The sequence below is a fragment of the Oryzias latipes genome, chromosome 18, assembly GCF_002234675.1.
Source record: "Oryzias latipes chromosome 18, ASM223467v1".
Classification (NCBI taxonomy): domain Eukaryota; kingdom Metazoa; phylum Chordata; class Actinopteri; order Beloniformes; family Adrianichthyidae; genus Oryzias; species Oryzias latipes.
The window spans coordinates 4,709,174-4,723,523 of record NC_019876.2 but is presented as its reverse complement, the minus strand read 5'-3'; the positions used below and the strand labels follow the sequence as shown (position 1 = coordinate 4,723,523).

At 38.4% G+C, this 14,350-nt stretch overlaps 1 protein-coding gene across 2 annotated transcripts in view; it reads left to right on the top strand.

The window, feature by feature from the left end:
- Positions 1–1,575: 1,575 nt before the first annotated feature.
- Positions 1,576–14,350, top strand: part of stk26 (serine/threonine kinase 26) — a 35,370-nt gene continuing 22,595 nt past the window's right edge. For both annotated transcript variants that reach the window (XR_002292346.2, XM_004079644.4), the window contains exon 1: positions 1,576–1,809. Coding sequence is in view for 1 of the 2 variants with exons in the window: in XM_004079644.4 (XP_004079692.1) it covers positions 1,789–1,809 (21 nt within the window). In the remaining variant the exon portion in view is untranslated. The remainder of the gene's footprint in view (positions 1,810–14,350) is intronic.

The following is a 14,350-nucleotide window of genomic DNA, read 5'->3' as shown; positions in this document are numbered from 1 at the left end:
CAGTAGAAAACGAAACAATATTTCTTGAGCCTCAGCATAATGAACGTTCAAAATATAAGTAGTAACTGAGGAATTTAACTAAAGTTAGCAGTTTTCTGGGGTTCGGTTATCGGCACAAAAAGTCTGCGTTGTTTGGTGAAAGCAAAATCAATAGACGTATGACAAACGACGACATCTACCCTTGGACACACAAAATGCCTGCGGGCAACGTGCATCTCGGCCACATGAATTCAATTTGTTGATTCATTTCCATCAGTTTTTGTATTTGATTGGTACACTTGAATGCGTCACGGCTCTGCTAGGGTAGGGTGGATGAAATCGATTAATCAATCTGAATCTATCCAAGCTTAATAGATCATTTATCGATCCATAAAAGTATCGATCGAGAGATCGATCTTTTTGGCCTTTCCTTTTCCGGTGACCTAACGCAAAAAAGCAGTAATGCCAAAGGCCGCTAGTTTAATGCTAACGTATAATGGAATTTCCCATAAGACGGCTATTGCTAACTCCTCTATGACTTAAACATACATTGATGACCAAATGAACAGCTTTTTATCCTCACAGACAGCAATTTTCCAAACTCTTATAACCCTTGTGCTATCCTAGGCACGTTAATCTTGGGATGGGGGTCATCTGGACCCCACTAGACAGTGCGCTGAACCTTTTTTCTTCAGTGATTTGTGATCTTCACTGGTGTCCATGGATTACATAAAATACTCTTCACCTTTATCCACCTTTGTCATGGTAGGGAGAACACGTCCAATGGAAGGGTGGAGTCATTTTGAGCCCTTAAGATAGCACAAGGGTTAAGGAAACATTATTTTAAAAGTAAATATTTGTAGTCTGGAATAAAGTGGAACGCTATGGTGGGTGCTCCACCTAGTGGCCAAACCAAACAGCCCTCCAGGAGATGCGGAACATGATGATCTGTACATTTTTGTTGGAGCTTGTCTCATGTAACACTATCTGGTGGTAACAATCTCATTGCCTTATTATTTTACTAATACATTTTACAGAACATGCACTGTATCAGAATAATACAAAAATATATCTGCAAACATATTACTACCGTATATCTATACAAATATGTCTAAGTATGTGAACTGCATAAAGTAAAAATTTAAACGCTCCATTCTCCGGTGAATCAAATTGGTTCTGGAGATTATCGGTGATACATGATGTTATTTTTGTTAAAGTCGGTATAGAGAGAGAGAAAAAATAGAATAAAACTGAAAAATTCAGACATTTTATTTTGTCGTCACATCGCCCTGTCATAGAATGAAAGAAAAATCCTACTTCAGGTGTTACTTACGTAAACAGGTGTAAATCTTTTGTATGGTAGTTTCTAGATGAGGAAAGTAGCTCTGGCGTTATCCTATTATAGTTTCCGAGCTATAGATTACTACTTGAACCTGAAGGCATCACGAGATCACGAGCTGCAGTCCTTCAGGTAGGGAGGAACACGGGGGAGAAGGCGTTACCGGTGCTCCGGCTCAGGTTGACGTCCGCCGCTGAGGCCCCGCCCCCCAGAGTGGGCGGGAACCACCTCGTCATTCTTCTGGTTTGCCCCCAAACTCTCTCTCTCTCTTTTTTTCTTCTCCTGTCAGTCTTTCGCGCTCGTGCGTCGTTGGCCTCGCTCGTCGCGGAGAACCGGATCTTTCTGTCGATTCCAACTTTACTCCCGAAGTTTTTTTTGGTTGAGGATTCGAGACGAAGAGCGGATAAACGGAAGGAGCTAAAGGGGAGAAACCTGGAGGAAGTAAAGGGAGGCCAAACGTCGAAGTAACCATGGAGGTTCCTGGTATGCAGGTGAGTCGGAAGGTGCACGCGCGCCCTCGCTTCGGGGAAATAAACATCAGACAGACCGACGAGTCTTAGCGAACATTTTTGTGTTGCGTTTAGGGACCCTTTTTCAGTGGAAAACGCAACCGCGTGGAAAGTTTTCTGAGCGAAACGCTTGACATCTTTTCTTGTTTCTTTCTTAAAAGTTGGCATTATTTGAAAACTGTGAAAATTATCGATTTGTTTTTAATTAGGGCTTTTAAATCATCACATTGAACGCATTTAGTTGAATTGAAAGCTAGTGTCTCTTTAAAAAACCTCAACAAATAGTTTACAATTTCATTTTTAATGATTGGTTTTAAGACGTTAGGCCTTAATAAAGGGCTTCAAACAGACAGCAGATATTTGTTGTTAACCTATTGACGCTTTCTGGGATACAAAAAAATCTCCATCCATATTTGACCATATATCACTTGGAGCATTTCTTCCTGTTTATATGTTAGCATTAGCCTGCAGCTGCAGATAAAACTACATTTATGTTGCATAAAGTCTTCTAAATTGATTTTGAGTGCAGATGTTTTTTTTTTTTTTTGACTTATAATTGAGTTTTGAGGGGTTTCATGGAGGGAACCTCCTTGGGTTGCACATTAATCTGGTGCCAGGCTTGTTTTTCTTTTTTTTGTCATGAAACTCCAACTTTCTCTGTGGTGACTTTAAATTTGGGGCTGGGCTTCTCCTTCAGCCTGAAGACGTTTCTTATCTGCAGGCTGTGCTCTTCTGATATCCCGTCTTTTCTATTGAGGTGACCTAATGGCTCCTTTTTCACCACCCAAGTGTTTCCACAGTGACTCACGGCGTTCTGGCAGAGTATTTTTAGCTCTGGATATTTTATTTGCTGGATTTTATAGGTTACAGATATGAAACTGGGTGTGGCTTAAGTCAGGAGTGTTTTTTTTGTAGTTGTTGTTGCCTGGCAGCATTGGTAAATATTTTTGTTGTTGGGCCTTTACAGCCTTTCCTTTAGCTTGAACTGGAACACATGGCCGTAAAACGGAGTCCAGGATTGGCTCTTCACCAACGTTGCCGTTAAGACAGGTGTGCTGGAAGAATGCCTGTTCGGCTGGCTTTCAGGTGTGTCTACCTGTGGGACCTGCTCCCTCTGCTCGCACTGTTAGTCCCAGGTGGGCGGGCCGGATGTGTCGACATTAACGCACCTGACAGCTGCTGCTGCCGCACCTTCCACCTTCACGTTCTAGCTCAGTAAAAGTGAAATAATTCAGATTGATTTAAAAAGGGAATTTTTTAGGTCCAGAAGTGATTCATGATAGCTGCAATAAGAATGGAGGACAGGTGATGCTTGACATTTGTAACACCTGGCAGGATGAACGCATTTCGAGTGGCGTTCGTCATGCAAAACCGATTTCCCATTCGACTTTAATAGGAAATTATGTAATCAGCTTGATGCACAGAAGGTAGAGGAAGAGAAGAAGACGGAGGATTTAAACCAAAGCATGGAAGGATGCAACCTTTGACAGAAAATTCCCATTTTTGCCGTAAACATAGCCTTTGGAAAGTATGCGGTTACGGTATTTGTTGTAAGAGGGAACAACTAGAACTTTGGCCTACAAATGAAATCTCTGATTTTTTTTCCTAGTCCGAATTTGATTTTCATCCATTTTTTTCTCGCGGCTTTTACTTTCTTTAACAAAAGTTACATTTGATGGAATATGTTTAACAAAAACTATTTTATTTGAACGTCTCCTTTGGAAAATTGGCTCCCAAACAAAGTTCAACTAAATATAAGCTGTTAAAATATTTTCAGCACATGTTTTGTTAGCTACCGCTAGCTTGAGCTTCTCATACAGAGAAATACTAGAACGCACTCAGCAGAACACTTTTGGTAGCAACAGCCATGAAATCATCTCCCCACAGAGACTAGGTTGACTAGTAGATTAAAATAAATTCAACCAACCAAATGATTCCATTATTTTGCAAAGAAACTAAAGGTGTTGTTAAAAAAAAGATAGTTAAATGCTAACAGAAACTATCAGATAACAGTTTTTGTCTGTATTGATTTCTAATCAATCTCTGTTCTCTGATTTTGCCGTTTTATAAAAGGTTTTATTTTCAATCACAAATGATTTGTTTGTGTTTTCCTGCTGAGAAACGCCCCCATGAGAAGAGGGTTTCAGTCCGTCACCTGTCCGTCACAAGGGGGGAGCTTCTTTCAGCTCAACGCCGGCTCTGTAACGTTGCATAGACACTAATAAACTTCCATACAAAGTGTCTGTTATAATATTTATAATGTACAGTTTAATAAATGTTCTATGACTTTAAACCGGTCCGTGTTCACATGTAGGCAACATGGAACAGCTTGTTAGTATACCTTGTTAGCATTTAGCATCGTAGCATTTAGCATTGTAGCATTTAAAATCTTAGCATTTAGCATCGTAGCATTTAGCATAGTAGCATTTAACATCGTAGCATTGTGCAAGTGTGCAAATTCAGAAAAAAAAAGATAGTTGAAAAGGATTAAAAAAAGTCAAATTATGGGAAAATGTTTTTCAGCCAACAAGTCTTTACCTGAATTCGGTTTTGAGATGTTTTCGTCAGTTGAGAATTATCCAGTTTATGCGTATTTTATGTTGTTTATACAATTATTACGTAAATGTAACGCAATTATGCATAATTTTTGCTAGATAATACACACATTTGTTTCTTTCCATGACCGTTCCGCATTTGTCTAACAGACTTTTCATGCATGTACTACCAACGTATGACTTCCATATCACGTATACGGCGCACATGTCGCGTTAGAATGACATAATGACGCACAAATCACTCATTCATTGAATATAAACAACGCTATAATCACACACGTATTCTACGTTGATTTACGTGTTCTTCGCGTGGTTTATTCGTACTTCTTCCACGGTTCTAACATGGTTCATTCGTGATGAACCACAACTTTTCTCACTTTTCCACGTACTTTTCACTTCTGAACAATTTTCATTCTTACAATATGCGCAAAATGTACATACATGGCCTTTAATTTGTTGCATACATCATTTATTTGACATCAGTTCGGATGTTTGTGTTTTGAAACTCTACATTATTAGATGTAGAATGCTTGTTTTTTTTTATTTATTGGCAGACTTTTCCTCAGTTTCGCCCAAACTTATAAATCTGATCAAAGTCACCTTCAGTTTCCCTTCAGGTGTGGACTTTTTTCCGACTAAAAAATAAAAGCTTGGGCCTACTCGGCCCCTGGACGAGTAACGAAAGCGTCTTTCCTTCCTCTTTGTCCGCCGTTGTGAAACCTCCGCTGCAGTTTCTAAAAAGCCCGTGTTGTTGTTTTTCCCAGCCGTGACGGATGCTGTGCTCGGGATTACATAACCCTGCAGAAAATGATCCCTGTTTAATATCTGAACTGTGACATTCTCGCACAAGTTTCCCAGCTGACTCCATGATGTACGATACACATGTGCACTGCTATAATGAAGCTCCTTGTTGGACTGTAGCCTTTGCTGCCTGCAGCCACATTTCCTTGTATCGGCTCATTCAGGGACTCTCACATCACGTTGATGTGCTGCATTTGCCTTTTTTTTTGGTGCAGACAGTTAAATCAAGGCCAAATCAGGGAAAGGATCTCTTTAGATCAAGTAGATCTAGAAAAATGTATTTTTAAAGCACTTTTTTTTCTTTTAGAAAGAATTGTTAAGAGTTTGTGTCAAAGACCACAGAGAGACGGTATAAACCAGGAATTAAAATAGATCAACTTAGGTACATTAACCCTTTAACACCTGAGCTGTCCTCGGTGACGATAAATAACACGCTTTCTTTGACCTACCGTAGTTCTTTAACCATTTCAGCAGTTGACGAAATTCCAATGGATTCTAAAAGCCAAGAAAAGCAGCTTTGCGCTGATGTGCAACACTTGATGATAGTGAAGTGTTGCATATCGATGCAAAGTTAACTGCGTAACGGGGGAGGAGTTGCGATAATTCAAAAAGCGCTAGTGTTAAGCTAATAGAATGCTAAATCAAAAAGATCTTCAGGTGGGTTTTAAAAGCCTCTGAGTCGATGGATTGTCGGGAAAAAAGCTTTTCTTTTGAATAATTGTAATAAATGTGATAAAGGGAGCTAATTTTATCTCAATGACTTTTGTTGAGTAAATACTTGAAACAACCCGTTGCTGACTTAACAGGTTGTTTGAAGTATTTACTCAACGGGTTGTGTGGAGTAAATACTTGAAACAACCCGTTGAGTCGGCAATCCTTGGTCAGTCTTGATCGGGGTTTCAGTCTGAAGCGTGTTTTTAAAAAACCACGCTATGGTTCCCAGGCGTTGTCGCACTGCAGCACAACCTTTGTCATCACAGCCACACAAATAAAAACCCAGAGGTCACACAGCGTTTGAGCTTCTTTGGTACAGTTGTGGCCACATGATTGTCGTAGCGCGGCTTCCATCAGACGGCGTGCACTGCAGCCGCCACAGACAACCTCATGACAACCATGTTGTCATGGTGAAATACCAATTAAAGAAAAACAAGAACCATAGTCAATAGTTTTTTAGATTGTAAACCAATTCCTTCTAACGTGGACCAATAACTTGAGTATTTTTCTGTTTTTAGTAAAATTGTGGGCTTGTCTGTACATCCTTCTGTAGTTTTAGGTCAACACAACTGCTGAGCTCTTTTATAAATCTGTGGATCTCTAGTCTTGAGGTTTTTTTTGTTGTTCTTTTTGATAATTATCTTTGTCCATATGAACCAGGGCTGGGTTTTCGTGTCAGACTAGTTAGGGTTTGACTCTAAACTAACTTTTTTAAAGATACCCACATTGCATTTAAAAGCAGAGGGAGGGGTCATTGGGCATTTATTACAGCTTTAAATGTGCAAAAACGGGCTCTTCCACTGTTTCAATTCCAGATGTTTAATTCTCAAATGCACTACTGCCAGCCATCGTCCTCCCACAGTCTTGACCATAAACGCAGTGATTTATATTATGGGCTGTGCTGTCTATGAGCAGGAACCTGGTTACATCAACTTTTTTATACACCAGAGGCCATTTTAGGATTATGCCAACTCCATTTCTCCTTACAGTTTACAAAATTATCAGTAAAAAGTTACATTTCCGTGCAACTGGATTGCTTGCGGTGCTTTGAAGCAGCTAGCTGCCTCTGGATGGCGCTCTGAGGCACTTGGTGGCGTGTTCTGACTAACTCCAATAATCACGATGGGTTCGCCCCGTTAAAACGTCATAGATGGGACAAAGTCTCACAATTTTTCACCCGGTCAGTCCTGAACATTCTTAACCAAAAGGTTATCTCATTTTAGTCCGCTCTCATGGCTTGAGGCTACATCTACTCTGGTTCTGACTGCAGGGGGTTTGCAAATAGAGCCGCCAACATCCAAGAACATCTTTTAAATATGATTGTCACTTTTAGCCAAAATTTTTTGCGACTTTTTTTCCGCAGAGCGGCAGGAGGTCATTAGAAATTCGCCTGTGCGTTGTGGGCAGAACTGTTGGTGCAGAAGATAGCCATAGCCTTAGTCTCGCCTAATTTCCCATCCACCCTTTTCTTCACACTTTCTCTCCGCTAGCATATGTAGTAACATCTCACCAAATAAAGCTAACATTAGCCTAGCAGAAAAACAGGCGTACAGTTTCAAGCCGGATGCTAGCTTAGACGAGGAAAACGAAGACGTTTATGGATCCATGTACCTGCATCAGCATTGGTGCGGAGCAGGGAGACTTTGGGCCGTCCATCGCAGTTGTTGTGTCCCAAACCTGAGCTACTTCAAACGGCAGGTTTTTGTCTGCTACTGATGGATTATGGTCTAAAAAAGATCGCAGTTTTAATCTTTTATACATGTTAAAACCACCCAAAGCACAATTGTATCTATAAAAAGCTACACCTACACTTTTACCGGGTAACTTTTACCCGATTTAGTAGTTCCCAGCAAAAAGTACTTGCCATTAAAAAATACATCAAAACATGACAACTCATAATAAAATAGTGGTTTTCTTTTTTTTTTTCAACTGTGGGATGTGTAACAAAATGAAAAAGAAAAAGATGGGAAGTTCCTAAAAACATGCTCAAAAATTAGGAATTTGAGAACAAAAGATTCTTTAAAAATAAAAAACGATACTAGAATCTTTGTCATTGGTCCACCCATTCCTGGGACATGTGAGACTTCCCTGGGGAAGGCACAGACTCCTTAACCTGCCACATATTGAAATTCATGTAAATAGTTTTGGTCGGGTGAAATTCAGTGCTCCAGGGTAAAGTGGAGTAGTCTTCAAAGTGTTAAACTGCTTATAAATGTTCTTATATTTTGTCCTTTGGATACAAATAAGTCTGAGTAAAATGAAAAACCTCCGGTTCTGTAAATGTTTCTTCTTTATAATCTTAAAGTTCAATTGAAGAGCAGCTTTTGTTTCCCTGAAGCAGCAGCTTTCTCTTTGGAATCTAGGAAAACTGCAATAAAAACAAAGTAAAGTCAAAAATGCAGCCGATTCCCACCTGAAAGCCAAACACTGTAAAAAGCCAAACACTGCGTCATGTGATTGTTTTTGTTTCTGGTTGACTTTTGTCTCATTGTTGAGACGTTGAAGGTGTGAGGTTGAAGGATGAGCTCTTCCGTGGTTTGAGGATGACGATATAAGCAAATGTGATGAAGCGTGTCATATTTTATAGCTTTATTGAAGTGCTGATGGAAAACGATGACCTGGATGATCATCTGCTGAGATAATGGGGCACACCTTTATGGGGTTGTTGGTGGAAACCATGGTTTCTCAGTAAACATGAGTTTATATTTGCTCCATATTTTTCCCCTGGAGGTCATGAATCTCAGTATGAAAACATCTACTGGAGTAAAAATAGTCTTAAATTTGATATTATTTCATGAAGATGTATTTAGTTCTTCAATACACTTTCAGTATGGATCATAGACTGACGATAATAAATAATCCAGATTAAAAATTATGTTAAAATCTTTAAATACAGATAAAAATAAATAGAACTGAATGATATTAACTGAAATTAATAATTCTATATATTTTTTGCGAGTGTTTTAATTTGATTATTTTTGTGTTTAATCCATTTTAATGATCCTTTTTGTTTGTTTTTAATAAAAAAAATTCTTTATTTAATTTTTCGTTTTGCCATTGGTCTTGATAGATCTACATTATATTTACATTTTTGGTCATTTTTCTTTGGTTTTTAAAGGGCATTTTGGTTCATAGTGTGGCTTAGCGTCAGACCGAAGTGTTTTTAATCTTTATTTTTACATTTGTACATACATACATACATTTTTGGGTATTCTATAGAACGGAGGGCTTTTGGTGCTGTCTCAGCGTTTGGTCTGGATTAGAATTTCTGGCCCTCCTTGATAGATAAATAGAGGGAGGTCTGACTTCCTGTGAACCTCCTCCAGAGTTGGACTCTTTGCTGTCAGACGAACGTTCCCGCGCCCTCGCGCTGAACCTTGGTGTCGTAATCCGGTCAGAGTCTTCCAGTCTGACAGACGCTGTGAGAACATGTGTAGATGGATCAAAGACCCAACCTTTCTTTAGCTTTCTCTCGTCTTTGGCCTTTCTTGGTCCGCCTGCAGACTGACTTTGGCTTCCAGCTGGTCTCTTGTGGTCTAGCTGGTGTGTTCCTCTGCGGTTCTTCGCTCGTGTTGTGTAAACTGCAGCACATGTTGTTCTGGTGTCGGGTACGCTTTTAGCTAAACGGACCCAGCAGAGATTTCAATCTCAGGTTTCACAGTCTGCAGCTTTGTGATGAACGAAAAAAAAAACCTGTTGGATCACAAACCGAGGTTGAGGTCGTTTCACCTGTTAGAGGAAAACGCTCATTCGCTTCAAACAGACAAGTCGTGTCGCTCTGTAGTGTTAGTTTAGACTGAAATATACATGAAAATCCAATTTTCTGATCCCTGGAACATCAACTAAATGACCAAAATCTGTATTTAAAAATAAAAGTCAGTTTTATTTCAATGCACACATATGCAAAGAGTGACCTGAAAAGTTTTCTGGTTAATTGTAAAATAAAATAAAAAGTACCTTTAGAGAAACAGATAAATAAAAATCCTGTAAAACTGTACATTTCTCTAAATACTATCTTGACCTTTTTAATCGCAGTAGTTGGTTAGTAAAAGAGCTGACTTTTAGTTCAATTGTTCAGATGTTTTCAATTGTTTTTGTACGTTTTTATATATTTAATCTCCAGTATAGGTTGTCATTTTGATTTCCTTTTTTTTTAGTTTTCATAAAAAAAGAGTAAAATGTTATTTATTTTTAGAATCGTATATTCCTTAACAAACAACCAAAACCTAGCTTCTTATTTATTTCTTTAATGGTAAAATTATTTTATTTGTGCTTTTTGGACCAGTGAAATATTTTAAATGAACGTTTTCTTTAGAGCTTAGACTCAGAAAACATGGGAGTACACGGTGAATTAGTGTGCTCACCTCAAGTTGGAAGTCAAATAAATAACATTTCCGTGAGACATTTCTTCTTGCACCATGTCTGCGAGAACAAAATGACATCATTCATTTCTTTCAATCATTTCAATTGTTCTTGCTGTAAATTTTGCCTCTGCTTGTTCACCTGAGCTGAACTTTTGTCTCATCCGTCCTGCTATAGATCTATTTTGGTTCAATTAAAAAAAAAAAGTTTTTACTCCAAAGGGAAATTAGGAATGAGTTCAGACAGCTGGAGTACTTCGGGGAATTGTCTTATGAAAACGACGATCCGACCTGGATCTGAAGTTCATCTGTGCTCACTCTTTAGCATTTCCTCTGCATTTACCTCTAGCAGCACCTTTCTTCAACATTCTAATGGACTAAAAGCTCATTTTCACTGCACACGTCTTTTTCTGTGCTGTAAAAACGGCTGTAAACCTTCCCAGTTAAAGCAAGTTTTTGTTGTTCCTAGAAAAAAGGGAGGAACTCTGTCTTTGCTAACAACCTAGTTAACTGTTCACCTTAAAATCAGCCTCGTGTTAATCCAGGCGAGCCCACATTTAATGATTAGTTTGCTCCAACCCTGTTCCCAAATTAACTCATGACGAAATCCTACCCAACAGATGCTGAATTTCCCCTTTCAGTGCCGTCTGGTGGCCCCTTATTGGCCAATAAAAGTAGATTGTTTGGCTACAAATAAAGGAATCGGGCTATTGGTGTAAAAGGTTGTCATCAAAAGGACAGCCGATGTGCTCAACATCGTCATTTAGCTTTGTGTTATGGGGGGATGGTGCTAGCTTATTTAAACAACTACAGCTATGTTTGTTCTTCACAATCGTCCTCAGACACCAAAGACGAGCTTTTTATTAGCTGGAGCTTAATGCCGAACCCGGAGATGTTTGCCTCTTTCCTAAAAACAACAAACAAAAAAACCCAAGTGAACGCGTTTCCAGACTTACCAAACTGTCTTTATTTAACCACGCGAACAATGAGCTCATTGTTCAAATTCATGCTCCGAATTTGCGCCTAAACCAAACAAAGTCTCACACGGTGGACGTCTGGTCTGCTGGTGTTTTGGTGCTGGCTTCAGCAGAAACAGGAAGTGGTGAAAGAGCGATGAGATTTTCACATGATGGCGTTCCGCAAAGGTCATATCTGAGAATACTGTTTGGACTTCCTCCTCCAGCAGCTGTGACCTTCAATCTGTTACACACACCAACACTCGCATTCTTGTCTCTCTGTGGTCGTGCGGGTTTTTCTGTTGACACACCACATTCGCCCGTCTGTCACTCTAACACAACCGTCCCACCCTAAAACACAGTCCTCACCCTTCAGAGGGGCTCTGACGCTGAATGTTTGTATTCCTAAGCCTCCAGATTTTCACAGCTGTACTTGGATGGTTCTAGGTCTTTGTCACATGTAGTTTCCACCTTGTGCTCCATGTTTTCCATCAGCTGATTCCTTGTTTGTGTTTCATGGACCAGTTTCACTGAGCTTTAAGACCAAACTAGATCACCACAGGGATGATTACAAACTTCTTTATGGTTCTACCCCTTCTGTAACCATCCTTCTATTTCCTTAACCCCCCCCCCCTTTATTTTTGTGCCCCCCCCAACATTCCCCTCCTCTTCTTCCCTTCTCTTTTCTTCCATCCCGTCCAACAAAAAAAAACATCACAAATATTAACAATATAAAAAAAGTAAAGTTTAGCCTAAATTACAAAAGGGGTTTATACAAATATACACCTTGTGTGTCAGAAGATTTATAATCCCTTGTAACAGTAAAATATGTCTTTATTTTGTCCAATGGATTCCAAAGCTTTGCGATTAATATGCAACACTTTACGGTAGTGACTAGGGCTGTGACAATAACCGCATCACCGAACTTTTTTTTGAAAGTTTAACCGCAACACCCCTAGTGGTTCATCACCGTGGTGATCAAAAATCTGACACCGTCACAGCTCTAGCCGTGACATGTTTGTGCAAATAACGTAAACCAACTACCGTATAGGGCCGCTTTCCTCTTTAGAATCTGCCATGATTGTGTTAGTTGCGTTAATTCTGCTCGAAGAGTTGCGCTAGTTCAAAGAGCGCGTTATTTTTCTGCCGTTGCCGATATTTTCGGTGTTAAGGTACGGTGGCCCTGAAGTGCAGATCGCTCGATGCTGAAACATTTTAATGATCACTATGACAATAAAAAAAAAAAGCATTACTGTTTGGAAAACAAAACCAAATTCCATAAACCAAAATGTAAAAAACCAAAAATGAAAATCCATTTTGGAATTTTAAACACCTATGAGTTGAAATGATGTTGTTGTGATGTGAACTTCACCGTATGAATTGGTTAGTCTGGCATCAGCTCCTGTTTGTCTCGCCAAACACCGATGTTGCACATTCAGTTTTTTTAGCTTTATTATTCTTTTTAAATGAAGCAAATCTATGGTAACTTTATTCTATGTAAGCGTCAATAACTTTAGGATACTCAAAACTACAAATACTGTTTACACTTTTAACAGTTCTTTGACATTAAAGTCTGATTTTTGTGTCTTTTAAGGGGTTTCCTTGTTGAATGTTCAGGGGTTTAGAGGCAATGACATCATGAGTCAGAATTCCGCCTGGCAACCGGATCTGTAATTACTTTACGAGCACATATCACTGTTTCACAGTTATATTGTTTCATTAGAAATGATTAGATAAGCTTAATAATTTTGAAATAAGAATGTACAGTGATAACCTTAAAAAAACGTTGATCGTTTTAGTCCCTGCCCATCTTAGGTTATGTAAGACATAACACAAAATTTCTATTTTTCTTGTAGAATTTTTACTGGTACAGGTCTGTCACTTATGTGTATTTTTATTTGTAATATAGAATTGAGAACTTATTTAAAACTATTTAAACTTTAGGTTTATTTTTTTCATCCAGGTGATGTTTTTTATGTTGTGGTTCTTTATGTTTATGGCTTTATACAAAATCCAGCTACTGGTAAATTGGGGAAAATATTTCATAATACTAGTTATAGACATATCAGAGTCACAAGGTTTTAAGAACAACATTAAAGACAGCAGGGAGATTTCAGGAAAAACTTTATTTTGATGACTAACGTCTGAATCATGACTCCTTCCTCCTGAAACCCATTTAAAGACCTGAACTGGGCTTGTTTGTCTTTTAATTTTGGCTGTTTTCCTTGAAGGAAACAAATTAAAAGGACAAATGAGAATTCCCAGATTGCGTAACCACCAGTGAACTGTGAAAAACACACTTTTATTTCATCAAAGCTTCAACAACAAGTAGAATATTTATTCCGCCTCGTCTCGACTGAACAGAAGTGTTCACCCATAACCTCAGTTCTGCAAATCACTGTCTGACATTAACATGTTTTTCTTTTAGGTTTTTATTTACTTACTAAATCTCTTTTCATTTTTTGATTTAGATTTTGTCCAGTTGAAGGAATTTGGTCTGGATCCAACTTTTGTTTGATGAATATTCAGCTAAGTTGGTGCTAATAATTGGTCTTTTGTTTCGTTAATGCTAGTAAAATCTCACACAACCGTAACTCTTCTTACTCAAGAGAAAAAACTAAACAAAAGCAAAAGCAAAAAGAATTGGGAAAACACATTTTAAACTAATGGTGCATAAAAAAAATTAAAATAAAAAATAAGGATTTTTTATCGTAAAAGTTTGTGTTTCTCAAAGTGTTTAAGCCAAACACAAATATCTTCTTGAACAGGGATTTCAGCTGCTGCATTTGTTTATTTCACTCCAAATATTTTACATTCTAGGCACCTTTTTTGTGCACAGATTTCTGAAATGATTGGATTTCTGATGTGACATGAAAACAGGATAATCTGATGTATTTTATTTGATAGCAGCTGTAAGAACTATCACATGGATTTTTTTCCACAAATATTTATACTGGTATCAAAACTTTTTTCATCAGAGAACGCATACTTCCTGTTGTTGTTGTTTTTTTTTTACTATTATCCAATATATTTTGAAGTTTTACATCCGGCCTCACATACCTTCTATTTTTTCCACTAGTATCCAATACTTTTGTAGTTCTACATCAGAGCATGCATACACCAAACGTAGGAAATG